At 43.0% G+C, this 25917-nt stretch overlaps 1 protein-coding gene across 2 annotated transcripts in view; it reads right to left on the bottom strand.

The window, feature by feature from the left end:
• Positions 1 to 25645, bottom strand: part of nkd2b (NKD inhibitor of WNT signaling pathway 2b) — a 30718-nt gene extending 5073 nt beyond the window's left edge. For both annotated transcript variants that reach the window (XM_028581105.1, XM_028581106.1), the window contains exons 1-3: positions 25369 to 25645; positions 25221 to 25247; positions 25007 to 25098 (exon numbers count right to left, since the gene is read on the bottom strand). In XM_028581105.1, the coding sequence (XP_028436906.1) occupies positions 25007 to 25098; positions 25221 to 25247; positions 25369 to 25393 (144 nt within the window). In that variant the 5' untranslated portion in view covers positions 25394 to 25645. The remainder of the gene's footprint in view (positions 1 to 25006; positions 25099 to 25220; positions 25248 to 25368) is intronic.
• Positions 25646 to 25917: the final 272 nt, after the last annotated feature.

Genomic DNA, 25917 nt, shown 5'->3' with positions numbered 1-25917 from the left:
AAATTTCCATGCAGATAGGATGGGACTGATTAAATACACAATTCCATAGCCATAAAACAAAAGCAGGCCAAAGGGATGGAAGGGGGAAAAAGCTTTGCTGTCATATGTGAATAATCTATATCCTGCATGAAACAGAACCACAATGTGTTCATAACCATCCCACACATGTGCTAATGCAGAGGCACACTGAGGCAAAGGCAACATGGTCTCCATGCGCGCACACACACACACACACACACACACACACACACACACACACACACACACACACACACACACACACACACACACACACACACACACACACACAGCCATTCTTTAATTACAACAGGATTGTGGAAACAATGAAAATTAAGTGCAGTACAGCCCCTAAACCACAAGTATTTTATATTAACAAATGATTCATCTTATTTACGTCATCTCAGTCCTCTAAACTGCTCCACCCACACTTTGAAATAAAATCCCACCAGATTGAATCAAGGAGGCCCAGTGAAACGAGACAAATAAAAAACAGATAGATCCTAGAAAACAAAAGAACTCCATGTACCTTCAACAGAGCCGAGGCTCAAGCGAGAGTCTGAACATCTGCATGCGTTTAGGTGAACAAGCCCCCCTTTTCCCTTCCCCTACTCCTCATTTTCAGAGTAATGACAGCACCAGGGCCTGTGGTTCTATTTAACAATCTCAGAGCCCGTGATTATTCCTCACTTCAGAGGATGATACCTCCAGCCTGTAATCTGGCTGTGACCTTCACCGCTGAAATGGGGAGCGGGTTGAGTCTCCGGGTCAAGGCTCGGACACCCACTGCAAATTGGCCACCGGAGACACTTTGGGAGAAAACAGCAAAAAGAATGGGAGTTGAGCCTTGGGGAGAGGAGGAGAGGGAAACAGGAGAGCAGCAGGAAATAAGCGGGAGGAATAAAGAAGAAAGAAATTAAGAAGCAGAGGAAAGAGGGCAAAAAGGGTAAAAGGAGAGAAGGAAAGATAAGAGGAACAAAGATGAGAGAGGAGAAAAGCAGATAAGAGTAGAAGCAGAGGAGGATGTGGTTTGTTAAAGGGGAGATATGGCCTATCTATTGCTTACTCCAGTCCCTGAGAGCTCAGTGGGAGAGTCGAAGGTGGGTTTATACAGACTCTAGGAGGCTTTTGGGAAAGGTGGAGACAACTGGTACTGCTCCCTGGGCCCCAAACAAGCTGCAGTCTTTAATCACCAAATACACACCCTAGAAACCAGACAAGTGTATTTGCATCACTACACAAAAAAACACACATAGTTTCCATCTTTTGTGGTTTCTGCAGCCAAGTTGTTGTTTCCTTTGTGCACTGGAAGCTTTTATCTCCCCTCTTTGTAGCGTAGCCCCTTAATGAAGGGCAGTGTGTAAGGAAGAGGGAGTTCACACTGACAAACTGTTCTTCAGCTCAGAGGAACTTCAAAGACAGCCATTGATTCTTCTTATCCTCGTTCCCATGATGGTGCAGAGCAAGGTATGAGCACCTCTAAATGGAAGACAGGATTCAGCGTTAAATATAATGAAAGAAATCAATCAACCAACTGCCAAAAGTGAATCTTGTCTCTAATTAAAATTCTGATATCAGGAGGCGTCTTGCTGTGTGCACAAGGAGGGGACCAGCAGGGCTTGTGTTGAACACATGGCTCCCCCTCACCACCACCGCCACCTCCACGCTCATTACATCCATCGGGGGAGCTAATGAGAGAGCAGGCTAGGTCTGACCGCAGTCTGCAGTTTAACGTCTAAACACATGGCATCTCCATCCACATCGCCCACAGTGTCAGGCTCAAATCTGCCCACCACATGTGTAATTAACTGCTTTCTGGCATCTAGCTGCTCTCATTCTTTCACTATCAGATCACAAACTTCTCTGTAGGTTATATGCAAATGTGTTAGCATTTTGGAGCAAAGTGTTCCTTTTTTTCCACCAGTAACACCTAAAGCATGTGATATATACAAATCTGCACAGTGTGTGATATTAGGTGTGGGGGAGACTGATGGAAAACTGCACGTGTGGGACGGACACTTAAAATGACTATATCATAAGGTATTAGATCTCTGTTTTCTTGTTTCTTTGAAAGTGCTCTGAAAATATGCACTGACTGTTCCATGTAAACAGTCCAGACGCCTTGACATAAGAGACAGACAGAGAGGTGTGGGATGTTTGTTCCTGTTTAATGCAGCAGTTGTGCCAAGCTTTCCTAAAGCCTCAGCCTACTGCCAGACTTTTATGTGGGATAGGGTAACCAGGGGAAGCTTTCATAGCTCCCTACCAGGTGACATCAGACATCCCCCAGCAGTCTCTCTCTCTTTCTCTCTCTCTGCCTGCCTACCACCCATCCTCCCGCTGGGAAACACTGCACATCTTTGTTCTCACATCCCCTCTTCTTGCTAACCCCCTAAATATAAGTACACACACTTCTTTTAGTCCATTCTTCAAACCATATGATGCACAACTGATTTTGAAAATGACATCTTCAAAAACAGGGGGAGGCTATCATGAAGATTGTTTGCATAGTTCCTCTGGCCTTGGGGAATGAAATATGGCAACTTGATCAGATGTCTGCATGTGAATCCAAGTACAAACATATGTTGGGAAGAATACAAACACAGGATATGTCTGGATGCTTCCTCAGAATCCTCATATACTTTTAAGTTACGTGGTTTTCTGGAATACTTAAGATAGTTTTTATGTGTAATTAGTTTAAAAACATTTACAGTGCAGTAGGTGCTAAAACTGTACATTTAATTCTGTGTTTTTGTCTGTGCAGTTTGTTGTCCAAACAAGACCAACAATCTCAGTTATTTCCGTAATTTGATGCAGAGAGTGTCTTGGGAGACAAATACTGAGCGGCTAACAGTGGGAGTTCTCCAGATATACAAAGTCACCTGGAACTGACACTTAGGAGGGCGCCACAGGAAAGCCTTGACAACCACCAGCCGACCAGCAATCCCGTTCCCACTGGCCAATGATTGGGCATGATTGTGGGGTCCCCCAATGATGAAAATGAGAATTGAGTAGAATCAATATAAAGAAAGGAACACCAGTTTGTAAACAAACTGCATACTCTTCCCCGCAGAATGAAACTGGAGATGGAGTGGGGCCATTGAGAAATAAAAGCCCTCCATTCCAGAAGAAACCAACCTGGCCTTGACTCAAAACCAGATGTGAGCGGTTACGCTGAAGAGAGGCAGAGTAAAAGAGAGGGAGATGAGGGGTGGAGAGAGGAGGGAAGGGGCTGAAAATATGGGGAGCTAAAGAGAGAAGGCCAGTTGCACAACTTCTGTCTCTTCTCTTGCAAGACAGTAAAAGAACAATATGTTGGCCTCTCTTGACGGCTGAACAGAAAGCTCTCTGGTTCATCAAGCGTCAGCTTTCAGTCCAAGTCAGGGTAATTATGGTGCTCAGAGTCAACAGAGAAGATTGGCCTCAGCTAGTATTAAAGCGCAATATTAAAACTAACAGCACTGAATATACTGCTGGGTTTCACGTTCAGCCTCAACCTTACCTTTTTAATCCTTGCCATTACTTTTTATTATTGCCTTTGTACACTAATTAGATTATTTTATGTATGTATGTGCCTTGACATGTCTTTCTATGAATGGAAATGAGATCAGAGCAGAATGCCATCCTGTCATCTGGACTGGACCCATGTGGCCAAGATGGCCCAGATATGTCCCTTTCAGGGTAGCGGGACTCTCTCTGAGGTCAAACAGGAGGCAAAACCTCTCCCTTGGCAGGACATGAATCACCAGGGTGAAGCCTTCGGTCCTAGTATAACAACAGCTGTGGGGAGAGATGAGCATGCTTGCCTGTCTATGTAAGAGCAGCACCTAAACCACTAAAAGTCATCCGCTCGCTTCAATCAGTGGGGACTATCTCCTAAACTCTACACGCCCCTCCAGTCCCCTCCACAACTTCTCACTGATCTTTCTCTCACTTTGATTATGACCTGCTGGATGGCATAAACAAAGATTAGCATCACTGGCTGACCACCCTGCATCTGTCACCAGTGCTGTAATCATCTTGCCTTCATTAAAGTGGGCTTTGATAGGAGTCTGATGTAATGGACTGCCCTCCTCTCAGCTGTTACACAGGCAGCTACTGTAGAGACTTGGAAACCATGTGCTTCATACCAGGGACTAGAATCACACTCATGAATCTGGGTTAGGCAAATGTATTAAATTATAGAGGTAGTAGATCATAACACTATTTTATCAGTTAATGGAAAGAGAAAAACACAAAGTGGCTTTCATGGTTAATTTCATTCAAAATACAAAAAACTAAAGTCTAAAATGTGATGCCACACACATTATGACTGCACCACAGTTGCTTTAACTTAGAGGTACTAACTCTGCGCGGACTTATATATGACCAATGTCATGTGTTATATGCACTCAAACATTCAAAGATCTACCCAAACAAAGGTTTAGCGAAAGGGGTTCTTTCATAAGTTTATACTTTATTTTGTAAAATCTCAAGACTTAAATGTTTTTGCTTGAAGGTTTCAAGTCTTTAGAGGGAGAAGTCTCACAGTGGTCAAGTCCCAGGCTGAATCTCAGTTCTCTTAAACTGCATCCACGGTTCCTTCACTTGCTTCCCTTCAGGGAATCATGCGAGGAGAGAGAAAACAACGAAATGTGTTTTTAAAGGGATGAGGATGAGACGTCCTTTCCAGCGCCATTTAAGCTGCACAGCTTCCAGGAAGGCTGCTCTTGTGTGATCCCTCCTTGCTCCTTGCTCCTCGCTCCTCCCTCCTCTCTCTTTGGGGCAGGAATAAGAGCTTTGAGACAGCCTTCACGAATGAGGGCCAGAACAAGTTCCGGTTCAAGCGAGGAGCGAGGAGCTATCAAATAAGATCTGAGATTCAGCCCATGTAGTAGTTATGTATGTAAGAATCAAAACTATCTTAACTTACTTTGTTAAATAATTGCTAATAAACTGCCACTATCAATGTCATTCATTATTGACTCTATCAATCATTATTTCAATTGATTTACGTTTAGTCTATAAAATGTCCGGGAATTGAGAAAAATGTCACAATTCCCTAGTGCCCAAGGTGACGTCTTTAAGTATCTACATAATAAGTCCAAAATAGTTCCTGAAACTAGACAGGAAATAAAGAGTCAGGATTTCAAACATGCAAACACACCCTGACAAACAAGAAAGCAGCGAGTACACAAGGCGACGGCATATCAAAGCCAGTGTGGGACAGGCGGTTTGACTCAAACAGGATGTTCCTCTGTTTCTGGCCTCCATGTGAAATTCTGTAAGCTCCCGCGCAGGCCCCCGGCTCTTAAGCCCGGCCAATGGGGAGCGTGCCCAGGCCGATAAAGCTGAGGGGATTTGTTCCACATTCCACAGGCCCTTTAAACAACACAGTGTATCTGAGAATGCCAGGTTGTGGGTGAGATGGCTGAAACACCAATAACATTACTGTCCAAAGCAAGTCCACCTCTCACATGTAGGTACTGTCCACAAGTGTCCAGCAGAGCAGCATATGAAACTGATCAGCTGCAATGACCTCATGTAGCCAGGGATGTAGTATAAATCGACTCTTCAAACTGTGTGTCTGTCAGTTAGAAGTCAACAAAGCTTTGTAAGTTCCTCTCCACCTTGTCTGCTTCTGCTGGGTACAAAGCATTTCAACACAATCACTCTCACCTGTGAGGGTGCTTTTTGTGTACTGTAGTTAGTGTCAGGTTTCCAGCTGTCTGTCTAGTATTGAGATGTCAGTTATAATTGCTCTCACCTGTGAGATAACCACCAACACCAGTGTTTTCACTGCTCGTTTTGTTAAGCTGCAAGGGATTTAAGTCACAGCTTTGAAAACCAGGTCTGGCAGTTCATAGGGGCGAGGCCCTGTGGTTGGAGGCTGGTGGAACTACAAGCCTTTCAGTCCTCCTGTGGGTGACTGAGAAATGTAAACAAACTGGGTTGGGGAAGGACAGCTGCACGCCAGTGTGGAAGAGCAGCAACATTGCCAAACTTTACATTTAGAGTGGACCACAACCTTTTTTGTCTGATGTACCCCCTCAGCCCTATCAGATGAGCTCAAGTACCTTTTTTTTTTATCAACAACACCCGTCTCGTTTCTAACATGTTCTCATAGTCAAATCAAGTTTGCAATTGTACTGCTAGTGGCAGAGGCACCGCCATTTATCCATAACTTAACTTAACTATTTCAACTGTTAATCCATATATTTAGCTAACTTTTTCAACAGTTTTTTACAGTACAGTTAGCTATTTTAAGAGTTTATTTATTTTTTAACTATTCTTCTTCATAGTTCTTTTTATTGAATTTTACATTATACATAGATTAAGCACACAACAACAACAACAACAACAACAACAACAAAACAACATTCCCACCACACATCAAACATAATCAATCCCCCTGCTGTCACTCAAGAATAGAGACTCTGGTTAATATAGGAATGTGCAACATAGTATGCAAAAATGTCACAGCGTACAAAGGCAGAACGCAAGGCACTTAGTATTGCACAGTGAAGTTGAAATGTGAAAAGTCATTAAGGCCCAATAGGCGGTGAAACAGAGGCAGCATGTCCGGTCCTGGAATGTCAAGAGTCACATCTGGGTGCATATTAAGGGTCAGACATGATCATTTGAACATTTATTCCTGTACCAGTGTGGAGGGTTTTTATCAAAAAAAGTCAAAAAAAGATCTCCACACTTTGATAAATTTCTTTTAAGAGCCCTGTAGCGTACATCTGATTTTGTCAAGCTTCAGATTAGACAACACATCCCTTATCCAGTGGGAGACTGAGGGCGGGGCAGTATCCTTCCACTTTAAAAGTATCAGGCGGCGTGTAAGAAGAGTTATTTTTAACTGTTTCAACCATTTATCTATTACTTGTTGCGTGTTAATATACCCATTTCAACTTCTCTGCTCCGTTGCTAACAGGTTTTTAGTCACTCTCAATTGCAACATGTGGTGAAAACTGGTTGATGGGCAGCTTAAACACCTATTTTTAATCCTGGATGGCTGTATATTTTCCTCATTAACACAAATATGTGGATATATTATAAAATCATATTACAATTTGATTTAAGTTAACAGAGTTTACTTGAGTTAGTTGAGCTTTTCACGCAACCTTTAGAAAAGTACCCCTGGTTGGGAATCACTGGAGTACACACTTGAATGATGCAGCTGTCTAACTCACAATGACTTTTTGGCTGCTCACTTAAATCTGAGGCACGGGTGGATGAGCTGCCTGCTGGTTTCCTGAACATGTCTTCCAGCAGGATAAGAACAGGTTCAGGGTCAAAACCACAGCTCTACCGTCCACTAGTTACTGCTCCCTATGGATAACTTACACATTACAGATCCAGTACAGATCCATATGACTGACCATGATGAGAGGAGCTTTTGCAGCCGTGACCAATTAGCCGGTAATGTAGCATGAACTCGCAACACATCCATCTGTGAAGCACACCGGGCAAACAGAGACGGGCGGCTGTTGTACTGTACTCTTATTGCATTCAGACCCTCAGGGAAAATTAGGCTTGCTGGTCATAGACTGCCAAAATAAAGAGTTCTGTGCAGCCCATGGGCCCACCACCTGTGGGAGGAACCGCTGGGGTCGGGTGCGCTGCCAAATGGGTGGCAGTGAAGGTCAGGGGCCTCGACGGACCAGACCCGGGCAGCAGACACTGGCTCTGGGGACGTGGAACGTCACATCTCTGTGGGGGAAGGAGCCGGAACTGGTGCGGGAGGTGGAGCGCTACCGGTTAGATCTGGTGGGGCTTACCTCTACGCACAGTCTCGGTTCTGGAACCATACTCGTGGATAGGGGTTGGACTCTTTTCTTCTCCGGAGTTGCCCAGGGTGTGAAGCGCCGGGCGGGTGTGGGGATACTCACAAGCCCCCGGCTGAGCGCCGCTACGTTGGAGTTTACCCCGGTGGACGAGAGGGTCGCCTCCCTACGCCTGCGGGTTGTGGGGGGGAAAACTCTGACTGTTGTTTGTGCATATGCACCAAACAGGAGTTCGGAGTATTCGGCCTTCTTGGAGACCTTGAGTGGAGTCCTGCATGGGGCGCCAGTGGGGGACTCCATTGTTCTGCTGGGGGACTTCTACGCACACGTGGGCAATGATGGAGACACCTGGAGAGGCGTGATTGGGAGGAACGGCCTCCCTGATCTAAACCAGAGTGGTTGTTTGTTGTTGGACTTCTGTGCTAGTCATGGATTGTCTATAACGAACACCATGTTCGAACATAGGGATGCTCATAAGTGTACCTGGTACCAGAGCACCCTAGGCCGAAGTTCAATGATCGATTTCATAATCGTTTCATCTGATCTGAGGCCGTATGTTTTGGACACTCGGGTGAAGAGAGGGGCAGAGCTGTCATCCGATCACCATCTGGTGGTGAGTTGGGTCAGGGGTGGGGAAGACTCTGGACAGACCTGGTAAGCCCAAACGTGTAGTGCGGGTAAATTGGGAACGTCTGGAGGAGGCCCCTGTCCAACAGACTTTCAACTCACACCTCCGGCGGAGCTTTTCGTGCATCCCTGTGGAGGCTGGGGGCATTGAACCTGAGTGGACAATGTTCAAAGTTTCCATTGCTGAAGCTGCGGCGAGGAGCTGTGGTCTTAGGGTCTTAGGTGCCTCAAGGGGCGGTAACCCACGAACACCGTGGTGGACACCGGTGGTCAGGGAAGCCGTCCGACTGAAGAAGGAGTCTTTCCGGGATATGTTATCCCGGAGGACTCCGGAGGCAGTTGCAGGGTACCGAAGGGCCCGAACCATCCAAGCTGTGTACAGTAAGGATGGGACACTGTTGACCTCAATTGAAGAGGTAATAGGGCGGTGGAAGGAGCACTTTGAGGAACTCCTGAATCCGACTAATACGCCCGTTTATGTTATAGGCAGAGCTGGAGGATAACGGGGGATTGTCGTCGATTTCCCAGGCGGAAGTCACTGATGTAGTCAAACAACTACACAGTGGCAAAGCCCCGGGGATTGATGAGATCCGTCCAGAAATGCTCAAGGCTCTGGGTGTGGAGGGGCTGTCCTGGTTGACACGCCTCTTCAACATTGCGTGGAAGTCTGGGACGGTGCCAAAGGAGTGGCAGACTGGGGTGGTGGTTCCCCTTTTTAAAAAGGGGGACCAGAGGGTGTGTGCCAATTACAGGGGTATCACACTTCTCAGCCTCCCTGGTAAAGTCTACTCCAAGGTGCTGGAAAGGAGGGTTCGGCCGATAGTCGAACCTCGGGTTGAGGAGGAACAATGCGGATTCCGTCCTGGTCGTGGAACAACGGACCAGCTCTTCACTCTCGCAAGGATCCTGGAGGGAGCCTGGGAGTATGCCCAACCGGTCTACATGTGTTTTGTGGATTTGGAGAAGGCGTACATGTGTTTTGTGGATTTGGAGAAGGCGTATGACCGGGTCCCCCGGGAGATACTGTGGGAGGTGCTGCGGGAGTATAAGGTGAGGGGGTCTCTACTCAGGGCCATCCAATCTCTGTACGACCAAAGTGAGAGCTGTGTCCGGGTTCTCGGCAGTAAGTCGGACTCGTTTCAGGTGAGGGTTGGCCTCCGCCAGGGCTGCGCTTTGTCACCAATCCTGTTTGTAATATTTATGAGGACATGGACAGGATATCGAGGCGTAGTCGGGGTGGGGAGGGGTTGCAGTTTGGTGGGCTGGGGATCTCATCGCTGCTCTTTGCAGATGATGTGGTCCTGATGGCATCATCGGCCTGTGACCTTCAGCACTCACTGGATCGGTTCACAACCAAGTGTGAAGCGGTTGGGATGAGGATCAGCACCTCTAAATCGGAGGCCATGGTTCTCAGCAGGAAACCGATGGAATGCCTTGTTCGGGAGTGAGGGGACAGTGGAGCGGGAGATTGGTCGGAGAATCGGCGCAGCGGGTGCGGTATTACATTCAATCTATCGCACCGCCAGACGAAAAAGAGCTGAGCCAGAAGGCAAAGCTCTCGATCTACCGGTCAGTTTTCGTTCCTACCCTCACCTATGGTCATGAAGGCTGGGTCATGACCGAAAGAACGAGATCCAGGGTACAAGCGGCCGAAATGGGTTTCCTCAGGAGGGTGGCTGGCGTCTCCCTTAGAGATAGGGTGAGAAGCTCAGTCATCCGTGAGGAGCTCGGAGTAGAGCCGCTGCTCCTTTGCGTTGAAAGGAGCCAGTTGAGGTGGTTCGGGCATCTGGTAAGGATGCCCCCTGGGCGCCTCCCTAGGGAGGTGTTCCAGGCACGTCCAGCTGGGAGAAGGCCTCGGGGAAGACCCAGGACTAGGTGGAGAGATTATATCTCCAACCTGGCCTGGGAACGCCTCGGGATCCCCCAGTCGGAGCTGGTTAATGTTGCTCGGAAAAGGGAAGTTTGGGGTCCCCTGCTGGAGCTGCTCCCCCCGCGACCCGACACCAGATAAGCGGACGAAGATGGATGGATGGATGGTGCAGTAGGATGCAACAAATAACCAAGGTAGACAGGCAGGTACACAGGCAGAGCCTCTAATAACTCATCTGCAATAGCCTAACTATTCTCAATGATACTTGCCAAACCTCAGGTCCCAGGAGACAACGCTTGTTTGCATAATTGGTACGGTTCCTTGTTACTATGAAAAATGTCTAGGCTTTGCCGACTGCTGCACATTTCTTGACACTAGATATCTTGAATCTGACATGGAGAAAAAAAGAGCTGCTAAATATTCAAAGTGCTTGCACCTCTTTTATCTCCTGTCTTGTTGTGTAAAGCCTCGTTTTATACTTGTGCGAGACACAGTGACGTTGGCCACTTCATACGGCGCACAAGCTACAAGCATGCACAAAGGCGTTTATGCTCAATGCGTTGTTCGTTGCAGCAAATGTATATGAAACAATGATTGAAAGAAGGTTGAATTCATTATTTTACTTCTCAATTTAGTTCAACTGCTTTTATCAGTATTTGTGGCAGACATGTCTGAAAAGCCCGCTGACGCAGCGGGCACCAAGTTACAGAAGTTTGGAGGTGCACAACCAAGCGGCAACTTAACATACGCTTAACGCAACATATGTCAAAATGATGACGTCATTTGTGGCTCACGCACCCTCACGCCGGGGACACAACGGCAAGCATAAACTTAGTTTAACTCTCTCTGACTGTCTCCTTCAGTCAGTCAGGATTGCCAGTCTCAAAGACCACGAGAATTCTTGACACTGCAAGAACAGGCTTAATTCCAAGCTGTGAAGTTCCTCACAGTCCTGGAACTGGACAGCGGGTTATCCCAGGGTCAAACCAAGTGTTTTCCTGAGGATTCCTAAAAATACACTACTGCTGGGCACAGGAAGCAGAGGAGACTCCATGATATTCAGATGATGTGAAGGAAGCTTGAATATGTAAAACGAACCATTGCCAAAGGCCCAGTGGCTGTAATGTTTTGGCATATGATACACAACTTCCCACGAAAAAGGGGACAAAGTTGAAAGCTGCAGATGAACAGATGAGAAAAAGAAAGTAGCACATCAGCCAATTACTGATGCACCAAAATCATGCATAGCTCATTCATATTTCTGTTGAATTATTCTCAAAGAAAATTACTGGCCGAAAAACTAAAAAGCATATGAGGGTATGATGAATAATTTTTGAAAACATAGCTACACTACAAGAATTGTAAAGCCTCATGGTGCAAACAATGAATTATAATTTGTATTTGTGACACATCACAAAAATATGTCAAGTAGAGATTTTGAGGCCGCAGTCTGCGAGAACGAAACATCTGTGCTTCTTCCTTTTGGACTAAAGCTGCCATGTGTGCACTTTAGTGACCTAGCAGACTAGCTGTGTGTGTCTGAAACACTGTTCCCCAGTGTGAAATTCTGGAACGTAATTCATCCATGGCACAAGCAGAGATCAAAAGGCTATGGTGCAGAGGGCAGCTCAGCAGAGCGCACAGAGAACTGCTGCTTTCACAGCCATAATTATTAGAAACCAGGGCTGTGAGGCAGTGTGAAAGAGCATTTCAACATGTAGTGTTCAGTTAGCTTAGCTCAGCTGCTTGTATATTCTTATCTTATCTCAGGTATAAAGAGTCTGATGGAGTCTTGTTCTCTATCACACAGCACGTCTGGAGGCAGTCCACTTAAAAGCACTTAGTGCGACACTTGATGTTTGATAAAAGTCCTTGAAAGACAATTTATGCTTCAAAAAGCAGAAGGGCTGATGTGCAATAACACCTTTAAAAGGTATACGATAATCAGGTTCTGCCAGTATAGAGTAGTTCTCAAAGCTGAGCACATGACACTGGGGGTAAAAGTTTAGATATTCTGATACACTGGCATTCTTGAAGTGATAGGATCAGTCACCCCCTATCAACATAAAGAAATAGGTGCTGGTCATAGAGAAAAATCTTGCAGAGCTGCTTTGTCTGAGCTGTATTTATTTATAGGCAAATCTACTGCTTAAAATCGTCACTGTTTGTACCACAAACCGTCAAAAGCCGACTTTTACGAGCAGATGTGTTTTTAACAGTATTTTTTAACACATTTTGGTTCAGTGCAAGCTTTTTGTGAAGCTACATGCTACAAAAGTCACTCAGCTGCAATATTAGAAACAAAATCCAGATTTAGAAGAGAGCGTTTTCTTAGTGAAGCACATCCTACAAGCAGATGGTGTCTCTGAAAGGCTCTCAGTGAGGGGGGGAGGCATCTCAAGGAGAACTGCTGTTTATTTGAAACGAGCCTTTAGGTAAACAAGTTACATGAAACACACAGGGCCAGGTCAGCTTTTGAAGTGGACGGGGCTCAGGAAAGAAATGGGTGGGGGAAGAAAAGAAGGCTGCCTTCAGAGGAAATGAGAACAGTGGCCTCTTTCAGCACTGTTTCATCCTCTCCCTCCCTTTCTGTCACATATAGGAAAAGCACAAAAGGTGTTTCGGTTTATAAATACACCAGTGCAGAATGTGAGAGCCGCTGATTTCTTATTTCTCCTAAACAGTAACCTAAATAGAATCATTCTGTAGTCATCTTTCCCCCTGAATTAAATCCCCCTGAAAAATTACCACCCATGACAAAAATAAACCACCTCCTTTTAATGGAGACCCATTGAGGGTTTTGATGACGGGAACAGGTTTGTGTAACAAATGCAAGTTTGCAGCCATTCCCCATCAAAGAGGAATGTGATGTGCAGAAGGAGAGCCAGGCCTGTGCTGTCTGCCGAGCCTGGATCAGAGCTTTGAAGCTGCTAGTGTGTTTCAACAGCTAACCACTTTCAGATGGAACTGTGGCGTTTTATGAGCTGAGTAATAGCGATACCTACACATGTGCAGGCTCGGGGTCCCAAAGAGGGGGAGGCTCAGCTCAGAGCAGAGAGAAAGATGCCTAACTCCTCGGGGGTCTGAGTTTGGGTGTGTTTTTGATAAATCTTGTGCTATGGTATTCTGTATATGAAATTGGAAGACAGGAAGATGGATGTTGTGTAAAGTATGTTCACCTATGAACACAGTTCTGCTACAACTGCACATTTTTTCAAGGTTCTTGAACATTAAATGAACTTAACAAATTGACTCCTTGTATGGAATAAACACTCAAAATCATGGAAATATCACAAGAGACACCTGGAGTATATACTAAAAGCATAACGCCATAGCAGAATGCTTGATCTATATGTAAAGAATACTTTGAAAAGCAGAGGCAGCATCACAACAATGAGTAACAATGCCAGCAGCTCTGAGTGCCTTCCGTTGGGCTTTTTTTTTTTTTTTTTTTTTCGCATACAGGAAACCAGGGTTTGTGGTGTGTGGTGTTTCAGTCTCCAGTCTCAAACCTAGCAGGGCGTCAGGTTCAGGAATGTGGAACAAGAATGAAGTTTCAAAGCATTCAGGGGTGTCTCTGAAAGCTTTTGGTACAAGAACAACACAGAAAGTGAATGTAATCCACCAAAGGGCCATAAGGAGATGCATTGTGGCATCACAACATGAGGATTTGTTGATGACAAACACAAAGGTCTAACAACATTTTACATACATTTTAGAGATTATGTTTCTTCTGGCAGTGCGGTCCTTATTATGTTCTGTCCTTATGTATCTGGGGGTTTTTTTCTCACAAGAACACCACAAGTAGAGGTATTCATGCCAAAATGTATGTTCTAAGTCATTCATATATCTATTAGCTTATTGTGCTGCACACTACTATTTAGTTTCCCTTGTGCTTATATTGTGGAATAAATGTCAGGTCAGCAGCTGACCTTTGTGAAGACAATCTCAAGTTTCCACTGGCTCAAATTGTAGGATAACAAACTCATGTACAAAAGAGGAATCCCCTGTCCTCTTTAAACAAACAAGCAAAACCTCAGCCCCTCTTTTAATCTGCAAATACTTAAAGCAATAAAATATAGATCTGCATAATAATGTTTAAGATATACATTGAGTCTGAAGCTTTCTGTGTGTGTGTGTGTGTGTGTGTGTGTGTGTGTGTGTGTGTGTGTGTGTGTGTGTGTGTGTGTGTGTGTGTGTGTGTGTGTGTGTGTGTGTGTTTGTGTGCATGTGTGTGCATGTGTGTCTGTCCCTGGGCACCACAAATGCACTACACTCACTGAAGATGTAATTCAAACAATGTAATCAATTAACAATGGCTAAAACAACAGCATATAATAACTACACCAACAACCATGGCTGAAAAAATATAATATTCCCTTGGCTGCTCTAAGGCTTGCAAAATGAAGTCCACTTGGAAAAGAGCTAAAGCTTTCTAAGGGGGAACAGGGGTTTATGTGGAAACATACCTTACACACTAAAATGCAATAACCTTTGAGTCTCCCGGTGTTTTACTTGGCTGGGAGACGCATAAGATCAAACACAGACTTGGATCCAGCAGCCTTTGCCAAAAATGTCAGCGCTAAGCACTGGGCTCCAGCTTCAGGTATTTTCTTTCCCCTGGCAGGGAGCAAAAGCAAAGACACAGACCAGTGTTAACCCTAGGCGGGGCTGCCCCAAACAGCCACCAGCACTCTAACCATGAAGGGGAAGTGAGGTCTCCCTGCTGTCATCACTGACCATGCATGTCTAGGTCATGTAGTGTCACCGAATACCTGGGATGGGCTCCATTCAGGAAGTTGAGATATACACAATTGCATGCTGGATGACTTGCTGCAATCCGGTCCTGTAAAAGCTACACTGATCTCTCTGAAATACTTAATCAGATATCTCATAAATACCATGAAAAGCAGTGACAAGAAGTGATTTCAAAGCAGCGCTGGAGGGACTGAGATAGCTCCACAGGCGACAGAGCTTTATTCCATGTGTGCAGATAAGAGCTCCAACAATGAAGCGAGCGACTGTCATTTCTCTTGTCTAAATATATACTATTCTCTAAATGATTATTTATGCCATCATATATCTGCCATAAATATGTGGATAGAAATATGGTTGTGTTATATCTATTTTGATATAGCTATTTTTATCTTAACCTTGGCAAAAAAACTAGACATTAAGTATGCTACACATGCATATATAATGGACCACTCTCATGTCTGTATAGTAAATATGAAGCTACAGCCAGGAGATGGTTAGCTTATTTTAGCAGAAAGACTTGAAACAGGGGGAAACAGCTAGCCTGGCTCTGTCCAACAGGAACAAAAATCTGCATCCCAACACCTTCAAAGTGCACTATTTTAAACGCCATATCTTGTTTTTTCTGGGACTATTTTGTTGGCAGGGCGCAGTGATTTCCTAAACAAACAAGATATAACGTATTAGTTAACGACCCATTGGTGTGGGTGGAAGCCCAGTTTAAGAAATAGATCCTGATTTTTGAAGGCTTCTCATACACCAAAACACTGCACAGCAGTTTATAATACTGTGGCAGAGGATTTTACAAATCTGGTGGCAATAGGGTTAGGTATCGTTAGGTTTTTTTCCGATACCGGTGCTAAAACGATACTTTTAAAACGGTGCCGGTGCCTGAACCGAAATAAATATAATATATTGATAATGTATATAATATAAAATATAAAAAAGGGGCACAAAACGTCATTTGGCGACATTAAAGAACGGCTTGTTTATTGCTAAGGCCATATGGTCAAAATTAAATGATTGATTAATAATGTAATAACAATAACTTATAACAATGACTTATTTCACCAGTAAATTGCTGGTAAACGACAAAAACAAGCACCAGATGGGAAAAGGGTATTTTACAATAACTTAAAATGCACCACAAGGCTGGCGAGTTTCAAGTAAACGCACCGTCTGTGTTGTGTTGTTTTCTTTCTTATTCGGTCTTGTTACTACCGTTTACTTTTTTTGCGAGGTAAACAGTAGAAACTATGGAATGCCGTTGCATTCAATATTAAATAAATGAATAAATATATAAATAAATACATGAATAAATAAATGATGCCTTTGAAATACATCATGAAATAAATAAGTGAGGCAATAAATACATAAATAACTATGTAAATGTAAATATTCATATATAAATGAATCAATTAGTTAAATAAATATATTAAAAGGTTTTACTTTTACTTATTTCATGGTACTTTTATTTCATAAGTCCACGTTTATTTATTTCAAGAGACTTTTATTTCATAAATCCAGATTTATTTATTTCCACTGACTTTTATTTCCTAATGCCACATTATATTATACTAATAGTAAACAGTGTTCATGGTACAAAGTAATCTTGTATGTGATTGGCCAACTCAGCACTTTGCCACATGATGTTGCGTTGCATCAACAGTTGAGCCAGGTTCAACTTTTTTGCCGCAAGACCAAATGTTATTTGCCGGAGACCGTGTTGGCATCCCCGCTGCACCACCAGAATGGATCCTTTCAAATTAATGTGAGAGCTGCGTTTTTATACAGACTGTCGGTCTAAACACCTGTAGAAGTGCTTGTAGGAGATATGTAGATTTAGTTATCTTTGACATAGTCAGGCTAGCTGTTTCAACCTGTTTCCAGTCTCTATTCTAAGCTAAGCTGCTGGCTTGTAGCTTCATATTCACTGTATAGATATTAGAGTGGTATTCATCTTCTCATCTACCTCTTGGCAAGATGAGCGAATAAGCGAAAACCAATTTGTGGGTAAAGCACAAGGGTGAATTACGCGAAAATGTCTAATTGGAGAGACAACGGGTTTTGTGAACTTCTGTCGGTTAAGTGAGAACACATCTGACACAGACAATCTTGTGTTATGTGCTACATGTATGAAAGGGAAACTTCGTACAATGTTCTCCTGACATTGTCCCGAGTTCATATGAGAAAATGGTTACTGTGTGTAAATTATTGTAACTGCACAATTGTTTGTAAAATGCACCAGGGTCAATGCGGGCCCACAGCCGCCTACTGGTAGAAAGTAATCTGTCCGTGGTTTGTGCTAAAGGATTGTGAACCAATGTGTGATGACTCTTTGATTCCACCTGATGGCCAGGGAGAGGCCATGAGTGCAGGTCACATGGGAATTAGGGTTAAAGTAAGCGAACTGCTTCAAAGTACTTCAGACTGTATAAATATCCTCAGAAAAATAAACATTTAATCTGCCTGCAGTGTTTCTAATGTCTTTCTCCATTAGGCACTGGCCACATAAACCACTCTTTGCCTCTCACTCATACATTCACTCACAAGCTCACAGACAGAGAGTAAGAGAGGGACTCGACCTCTGACTCACAGGTGATACACACTCCAACATGAAAGAATAGCTAAACAAGCATCTCGCACTTGGATGAGTGTTGGAGCCAACCAGGTGATGATGTTTACACTGACAGAGGGGTGAATGTTTGTTCTGGACAAATGGCAACTAACATAGAAAAAAAAGGTGGAAGTGAGTGGTGTGATTAAAAGGTGAGATCAATGGTCAGCTCCCGCCTCCCCAAACAATGCAGTGAATGAGGCGGATGAGGTTCTCCATTACTCCCCTTCCCCCACTACCTTCAAAACCCCTCAAATATCTCCCCCGTGAAGAAAAAGAAACCACCCTTAAACCCCGCACTCCTCCTCTTTTCCTCTTCCCCGCCACCCTCTCCCACCCCCTTCCCACCACAGCCCCTCTCCTTGCTCCAGGATTTTTGCTGTACAAACCAGGAACAGATGTCTGCCGGGGCCGTGCTGAAAGACCCCGCTGTTCTGGATGCCAGCCACATGCTTTTCATTCAGAGATGAAGGCTCACAGCTCGCCTTCTTGTGAAGCCAATTTCCAAAAAAAAGAAGGGGTGGAAAAAAACAAACTCTCCAAATGCCTTCAAGTCCCTTCAAAAGCAGTACATATATATGAGCACACCTTTTTGTCTCCTCTCCGCCATGTATTGCTCTCTGGTAGTGCCGCATCAGGGACAGGCTTTTTTTGTCGTTTGTCAGGAAAAGTCATGAGATGTTGCTGACAGGAATATTTCTTGAGAGAAGCTCGAAGACTTCAGGAGCTACACCATACTGTATATCCAGTGCACACAACTCAAAACTAAAAAAGGACGGACCTCAGTTTTAAACTTGTGGCTGTGTACTGAAAAAAAAAAGTCATTCAGGGCCACAGCCTTAAGATTACACAGATATCCCAGCCTGAGCTCCAAATCAAATACTGCTAACTCAAAATGAACATGGTGACTAGAAGATATACCCAAATGCCCAGCGGCAAAATTGTCCAAACATAACTTTTTATTTTTATATAAGGGGAAAGTCTTATTCACAGATTCCAAATGAATGTTAAAAAAACATTAGCTTACAATTAGTTGAGTGAGCTGCCTGGGAACGCTGCTCTTAAACTAAATTTATTATTGAGGGGTGAGTGCTATGTAACTCTCAGCAAGTCAAAATAAATTTGCGACTCGGAGCTTTTGGCACATCATTACATCCAACTGAATCCCTAACCTTTTTAACTTCAAGTGTGATATTATTAACCTTTCAAAGTGGAATAATAAAGCTCTTTGTTGTGGAATTTAAAATGTAGACACACTCCCTCTTCATAGGCCAAGTCTGTGGGAAGTTTTGAGACAAAAGATGGTGCTGAAAGGCTGAATTAGCCTGTCATTATTTTGGCATTCAAGCATGTCTGTTTGAAGCTCCAAAATGAAGCACTGTGGTTGTGTGTGTGAGGGTCTACACTGTTGATGTGTTGATGTTTCCAGAGGTGAAACAGTGAACCTTAACAGAGCTCTTCCACAAATGAACGCAGGTTTGGGTAAGTACAGGGTTAGGAGTTTTCTGCAATTTTACGTATTCAATAACCACAGACTAGGCTAATTTTTTTGAGGGTGGGGTGGGCGATTATACCTTTGATCTGTAATATTTCTACATCACACCAGGTGCTTGAACAGGTAAGACTTGTCTTGAGCACCTGCAAAGAAGTGTCAAAATCTTGATGACTGTAGCCAGGATGAGCCAAGTCATCCTGCTGAATCAAGCTCTCTTTGTCCACTAATACCACTCTTTAAAGAGCCTTACACACTGAGGGCAACCTGCCAGCTGCAATGTTGAATCATGGTTTGAAGCAATATCAATATTTAAACAGGTTTTTGCATCCTTTGATCTTTTGTTATTACAAAGCATTCACATGTTATTGCAAAGCATTCACAATGTGTTGAATAGAAATGACTGCTTTGCTGAGGAGATTCATAGGTTTACACAAACTGATGTTGGGCACAGGCTATGTTAGCACTTGTTCTTTTTTTTCTTCTTCCTGGTTTTGCTCCATCCCTCAGCCCATCCCCCAGGACAGGGCAGGGGGATAGAGGGGTGAGGGTTCGGAGGCTCCACTGATATCAGAGCCCTTTTATAACTCCCAGCTCTGCGCTTTGAAGTCGCAGCCAGACAGCTCAGGAATCCTACTCCCCCATTTGACAATGAGGAGGGGGGATGGTCAGCGCTAAACAGCATGTTTGGCCAATCTTCTGTAAAAAATCATAAGTCATTTTAACTGTCCCTGCCGTTTATCAACCAGGACTAAGTGGTGAAACTACTATCTGGTGAGAGCTATATGGTAAAAAACTCAGGAGGAGAAAATGTGGCTGAAATGCATCTAAAAACTTATTTTTTTCCCTTTAAAAATGACATAATTATTGCTATTTTCTATTTGACTTGGACTTGTTTAATCATGGTCAAAACCGCAGACATCTAACAACCTGTAATCCAATAATTATATCTGGAAATGTGACAATGTAATCCGATCCTGGTGAAGAATTAATTAAAGACGTGGGATCAAAAGAGGAAATGGTGTCACCGTCTTACAGTGGAGATAAATTCTATCTGTGTTGAAAGTCAATCTGTTAGATGAGAAACTATACAGCATAAAAACCTCCCTGGGGACATCATCCATCTTAATATTAATGTAGACATTTACGCTCATTTCAAACAGTATGAATAGAGCTGTCATTGTATACGAGCAGGCAGTCACATATTGCGTCTGCGATACAATAGTAGGCATATATGCAACCTATCCTCATAGTATCAATTTAATTCATGATACTGGATTTGGCATTTGATCCTTTGCATCAGAGCTGCAGCTAACCACATTTTTCATTGTCAGTTAAGCTGCAAATTATTTTCACATTAATCAATTATCGTCCAAAGTGACGTCTTCAAATTGCTTATTTTATCCAAAACTCAAAGTCACACTAGGCAAAGAAAAGCATTACATCCTCACGATTGAAAAGCTGGAACTACAGAATGTTTAAGCAGCTATGTATCAGTTAATTAGCAAAGTATTTGTCGATTAGTTTTCTGTCAGAGTAACCTACTATTGTAATTAATTAACTTACCATTTCAGCTCATACTTTGCATCATGCTTTGGGTTCTGTTACACCCAGCACATTATTACCGCTTCCGAAGCATCTGCTTAAAACTTTGATAAAAAAAGTGATGTAGAAATGTTACTTCAGTTAACAGTAATATGTTACACTTCTCCAATACAAAAATCAATACCATATAAGACTTTCTTTCCATTTCTTTTGACTGGCGATTTCTCACATTCATAAAGAATGATACGGCAAAAAGAGTGCTACAGGAGCAAATGGAAATGCAAGTAAAATGTAATTATTGTTATTTTCTGCCTCAAAAAAAGGCTTACTTGCTATTTACTTTAATATTTTACCATCAATACTATATAATATCAGGACCAGTATCTGTTATAACAGATGTGACTGTATTTTGGTTTGTCCACCTCCTCTCAACCAATCCTAAACTTCTCTCAAAGAGAGCAGGAAAAGTAAGAGGCTGGTTAGCTAAATGCTGATAGTTATCCACATGGGCGGCAGATAACGTAGGCTCAAATATTCCATTCTACAAATGCGAACAGACGGCTATCATTGTTACTGTATTGTGACAATCTGCAGGATAATTCCCACATTACTGAAACGCATTGAATGCACCCTCACTGCCCAGAAGCTATCAATCCCCACCCAAGTCGTCCTTTGCGTTCCACTTCCGGGATGCGATATTACGAATCCCACTATGGCCACGCCAAGACCCGCCCTTCAATAGCGTTCACACACTACTATTGGCCAGGCGTCCATGCTTACATGTACAGGTCCTATCCCCTGACCAATCCCCTAACCCTAACCTTAACCACTCGAGGTGAAATGCCTAACCCCGTAATTTTGCTTCCGGCATTGCTCTGGTGCCGCAGGAAATTCCGACAGATGCATGTATTTTTCCGTTTCCTTACGCTTTCTTTGTGTTGGAATTTTAAATTCGGTGGATTAATGAAGACTATTTTTGACTGCTCCTCAGATCTCTGCATGGTAAATTGAGACTAGCTAGACTATCTGTTCAATCTGAATTTTCTCTTGCGAGACTATTTTCCAGCGGCTCTGTGCGGAGTTTAGCGCCGCCCATGACGATTCTAATTGGTTTAAAGAAATGCCATTAAACCAGAGCACGTTTTCCTCCCATCTCAAATTGCTATGAGGAGTAGTTAAACCCTCATTCAGCACGCTTTGGAGGAGGGTTTGGCAACGCGAGACTATGGTTACACCAATACATGTAGATAAACCTGAACCCTAAATCAACCTCACAACACTTAAACCCAGGTAACATAAATGCACACCCAAAACATTAACAGAACATCATTAAAACATTCTTCAACGAAGACAGTAACCGTTCAGAACAGTCCCATGAGCCTTTGCAGTGTTTCAGCGCAGAGCACAACGGCGTCCTGTCGGCCGTTACAGTATTGTTAAGTAAGTTAAAGAATACAAATTCCCTGTATTACCCTACTGCTTTTGTCGCTATGACTACCTTCTCCACTTTTAGCGTTTATTTACATCTTTTGAATGTGTCTCTGAAGCACTGTGGCCGCTCCATGGATGTATTAAGAGAAAAGTTTGGTTTGGTTTTCATGGTAATCAAAGGCAGTGTCGGGAAAAGTGAAATGGGTGCTTCGGGAGTGGACTAAAAAAATAATCAGGCTACATAAAATATATTGATGACAATGTCGTAAATTATATTTTTCAACACTGAGCCTGCTACACGTTGAGAGTGACATGACAGAAAAAGTCAAAGCAGAAGAAATAATTGATGCCAAAAAGAAGCGGCGTACATTGCTACATTAAGGCAAGACTTGGTTAGTTTTTTTAAATAACTGTGATGTATTGATATGGCATGTGTGGAAAATATAATTAATATTGTAATCTATTTTATTGTGTAGGCCTAACTTCTCAGTGAAATATTCATAGGTCGTAGAGCTTTTGATTGTGAAGAGTAAAGCAGAAAAGTGTTGAATTCTGACTTGTTTCCATTGACTGTGTAACGTTATTCGATCAGGCTATAAAAGAGAAGAGGTGTAGTGCCATCTTGGTTCAGAAGTTGAATTCCTTGTTTTTTTCAGATGGCCATTAATCCAGTAATCTCTAATCAGCTGGCGGATCAATTTCTTTATTCATTTGGGAGACTGATAAGGTCTTGGTCCGTATAACAGAATGTATGGTCTTATTTTTTAATATAAAGCCAAACAACAAGGAAGTTGGTAATGTGATCAAATTGTTGTGTCTTTTGGGCAAATATCATATTCACAAGGCCAGATTTCGTCAGTTTCTTCCCAGCACATACTAGTTGTATGGTGAACTTCAGACATTCTTTGACTCTGTATGTAAAATATTTAAAAACAAAAAAGCTTTAAAGACTTCTCATCTCATAAGGAGCACTATAGACAACATGATTGGTTGGTTAATTATTTTTTTTAATTGAAAATGTAAGCTGTATTTTTATGTGCACATTGGAAAAAATAATCCCTGTACATTATGTTTTTTTGTATTGTAAAAACACCGTGTTAATCAAGTTTGCTAAAATAAAAGTCTAAAGCCGTGCTCAACGTAACTGGTCCTCCCAAGTCACAATCTGCTTGAAAATTCCCACATTACTTATGGACAACGAACGCACCATCACTGCCCAGAAGCCATCAATCCCAACCCAAGTCTCGGTCATGGTTACAACAATATTCTGAAATATAGGTCGTAGAGCTTTTTATTGTGAAGGGTAACGCAGAAGTGTTGAATTCTGACATGTATTAACATTGACTGTGTAACGTTATTGATCAGGCTATAAAAGAGAAGAGGTGTAGTGCCGTCTCGGTTCAGAAGTTGAAATCCTTGTTTTTTTCAGATGGCCATTAATCCAGCCATCTCTAAACAGCTGGCGGATCAAAATATAAGGTCGGATCAAAATAAAAGGTCGTCATGCAACATTACGGATCATATCCTAGTTAACGGCAACGAGCGCGTCCTTACCACGGATCACGTGTAGGCCTATGCGGCTTAGGCTATCCGAATCTACCTCTCACATTACCCAAACCTCCACCTCACCCGCTGCATAGAGTTCTCCAGTTCTGGTCTGTGAACGAGCCTCTAATGTAACCAGCTAATGACACAAAATAAATCAGGGGCCTGACTTTGATAGAAGCGAGGGAGGGATCCACCTACTAATAAGTGCCAAGTTTATGCCTTTGGTGGTTTTCATTGAGGGGAGTGTGAACTCAGACTCCTCTGAAGCAGAGTAAAGTTCTTTAATTTGCCATGAGTGGGTGGTTTATAGCCGTGATATAATCCATAACTCTTTCACTATTACAACCACCCACCTCACAGATTGTCAGTACCTCTGTGTGAACTGTTCTGTCTGAGAGCTCGGTACTCTCTTAGCCCTCAAAAAGACACGCTAATTGAAGTGATGTAATGTTATGCCACAGAGGGCTGCCCACTGGGAGCCGCACTAGAATGGGAGGCATTGAGGAAAAAGACACAGCCCTGAGTCATGATGCCAGCAGCCACAAGAGCAAACGTTATATCTCTCAGTCTGAGAAATGACTACATTTCCATCCAGTGTGTGTGTGTGTGTGTGTGTGTTTTGCTTTGGCAAGCAGCTTCACACACGGGGCTCATGGCTGTCATAACCCATCCAGTGATGCTGGCAGGGGAATAACCGCTGCAGTGTTGTGCCGGAGCCAGACATGACAGAAAGAACAACAACAACCTACAACTTGCATGTCTTCACACATGCCTTATGAATACAGTTTCCCTTCCCCTCAAGTCAAGATGTTCTCAGCTCACCTTTCAAGAAGAGGGAATGTAACAACTTTGAAGTGCTTGACAGACTCATCCCAACAGAAAACAAAACACAGACACACGCACGCGCGCACGCGCGCGCGCACAGACACACAAACACACACACACACACACACACACTTTTGGAACCACTATTCCAATAGCCTAATGAATTTTGTTCATGTAAAACTGAACATGAATGTTACACATGCAGCGTAACAAAAGGGAATGCCATGGTTATTTCTAAGAGTAACTGTCAATATTTTACCATTCAGACAGAACAGGATGAAATCCTCTTTGCCAAAATTAATTTAGAGAGCTTCTTTGATTTCTATTGGATACTAATTCTAATTTTTGTATTACTCTTGTAAATGCTTTGTAGTATCAACACTTGTTTCCACACAGTCTTACTAGACATTACAGGAAAAAAACCTTAATAGCCGTCTTTTCAATTATCCTTATTTAATTTGAATTACTAAGAAGAAAGAGAAAATAAAGCCAAAATTGCCTGATACCTGCATGTTCTTCAGCTTGTGATCCGTCGCGCTGTACCTCTCACATTCCTCCATCCCTCTCCGGAGGAAGGCGTTCACAACAAAACTGTCTCCTGAGACACGGAGAAAATACACCGATCAGCTGATATACATCTCAAGCTCAACCTATAGCATATATCAGATTTTCATAATTCATAAAGCTTCATTATACAAAATAATCTATCTTTATTCTCACCTTCAGGGTTTTCTCTGCGCTTACACGCTTCAGATCATCAGAAACAGGGATGCAAAACAGACAATTGTTACTTTTTGTAAGACTTTAATCAAAATAGGCCTACCTAAAAATGTGCCAATCAGTGCTGAAAAACTTCAATATTTCTTACCATGTTTTGACTGAAGTTTCCCCATTCTTAAGTCACTCTTCCCTGGATCAATAAAGGTACTCCGATGTCTGCTTCAACATGGTCACATTGTGTTTGTTCTGCAAGAAGAAAACTCCAACTTCATCCAAAGGCAGGTAATTAAGTCGCGTGATCATTAAAGCATCAGTTGTGTGTGTGTGTGTGTGTGTGTGTGTGTGTGTGTGTGTGCAGAAACAAGATCAATCTGTAAAAATGATCAGTGGAGGAGAGAGGGCAACACTCGCTGTCTGTCTCTAGACTTCCCTTCAGTCGAACTGAATGTAGAAAGCGCTTTGAACACAGCAGAGATCCCGGAGTGTCAAGATAGACAGAGCATGTACGGTACTTCCGGTTAGTGCTTTTACCAAACAAAATATCAATATTGATGAAAATGTTGCAACCAGTGTTTCAAGTATACACATTAAGAAAATGTTGGGAGAAATGTGTACAAAATGTATGGAATAAAAGTGGGTCCAAATGAAATAGCTTGACTCAATCAGACATGGATGTTAGATCAACATCCATTTAATT

The sequence above is a fragment of the Perca flavescens genome, chromosome 6, assembly GCF_004354835.1.
Source record: "Perca flavescens isolate YP-PL-M2 chromosome 6, PFLA_1.0, whole genome shotgun sequence".
NCBI classification, from domain to species: Eukaryota; Metazoa; Chordata; class Actinopteri; order Perciformes; family Percidae; genus Perca; species Perca flavescens.
Note: the sequence above shows the minus strand (reverse complement) of the source record. Positions and strands in the feature narration are given on the sequence as shown.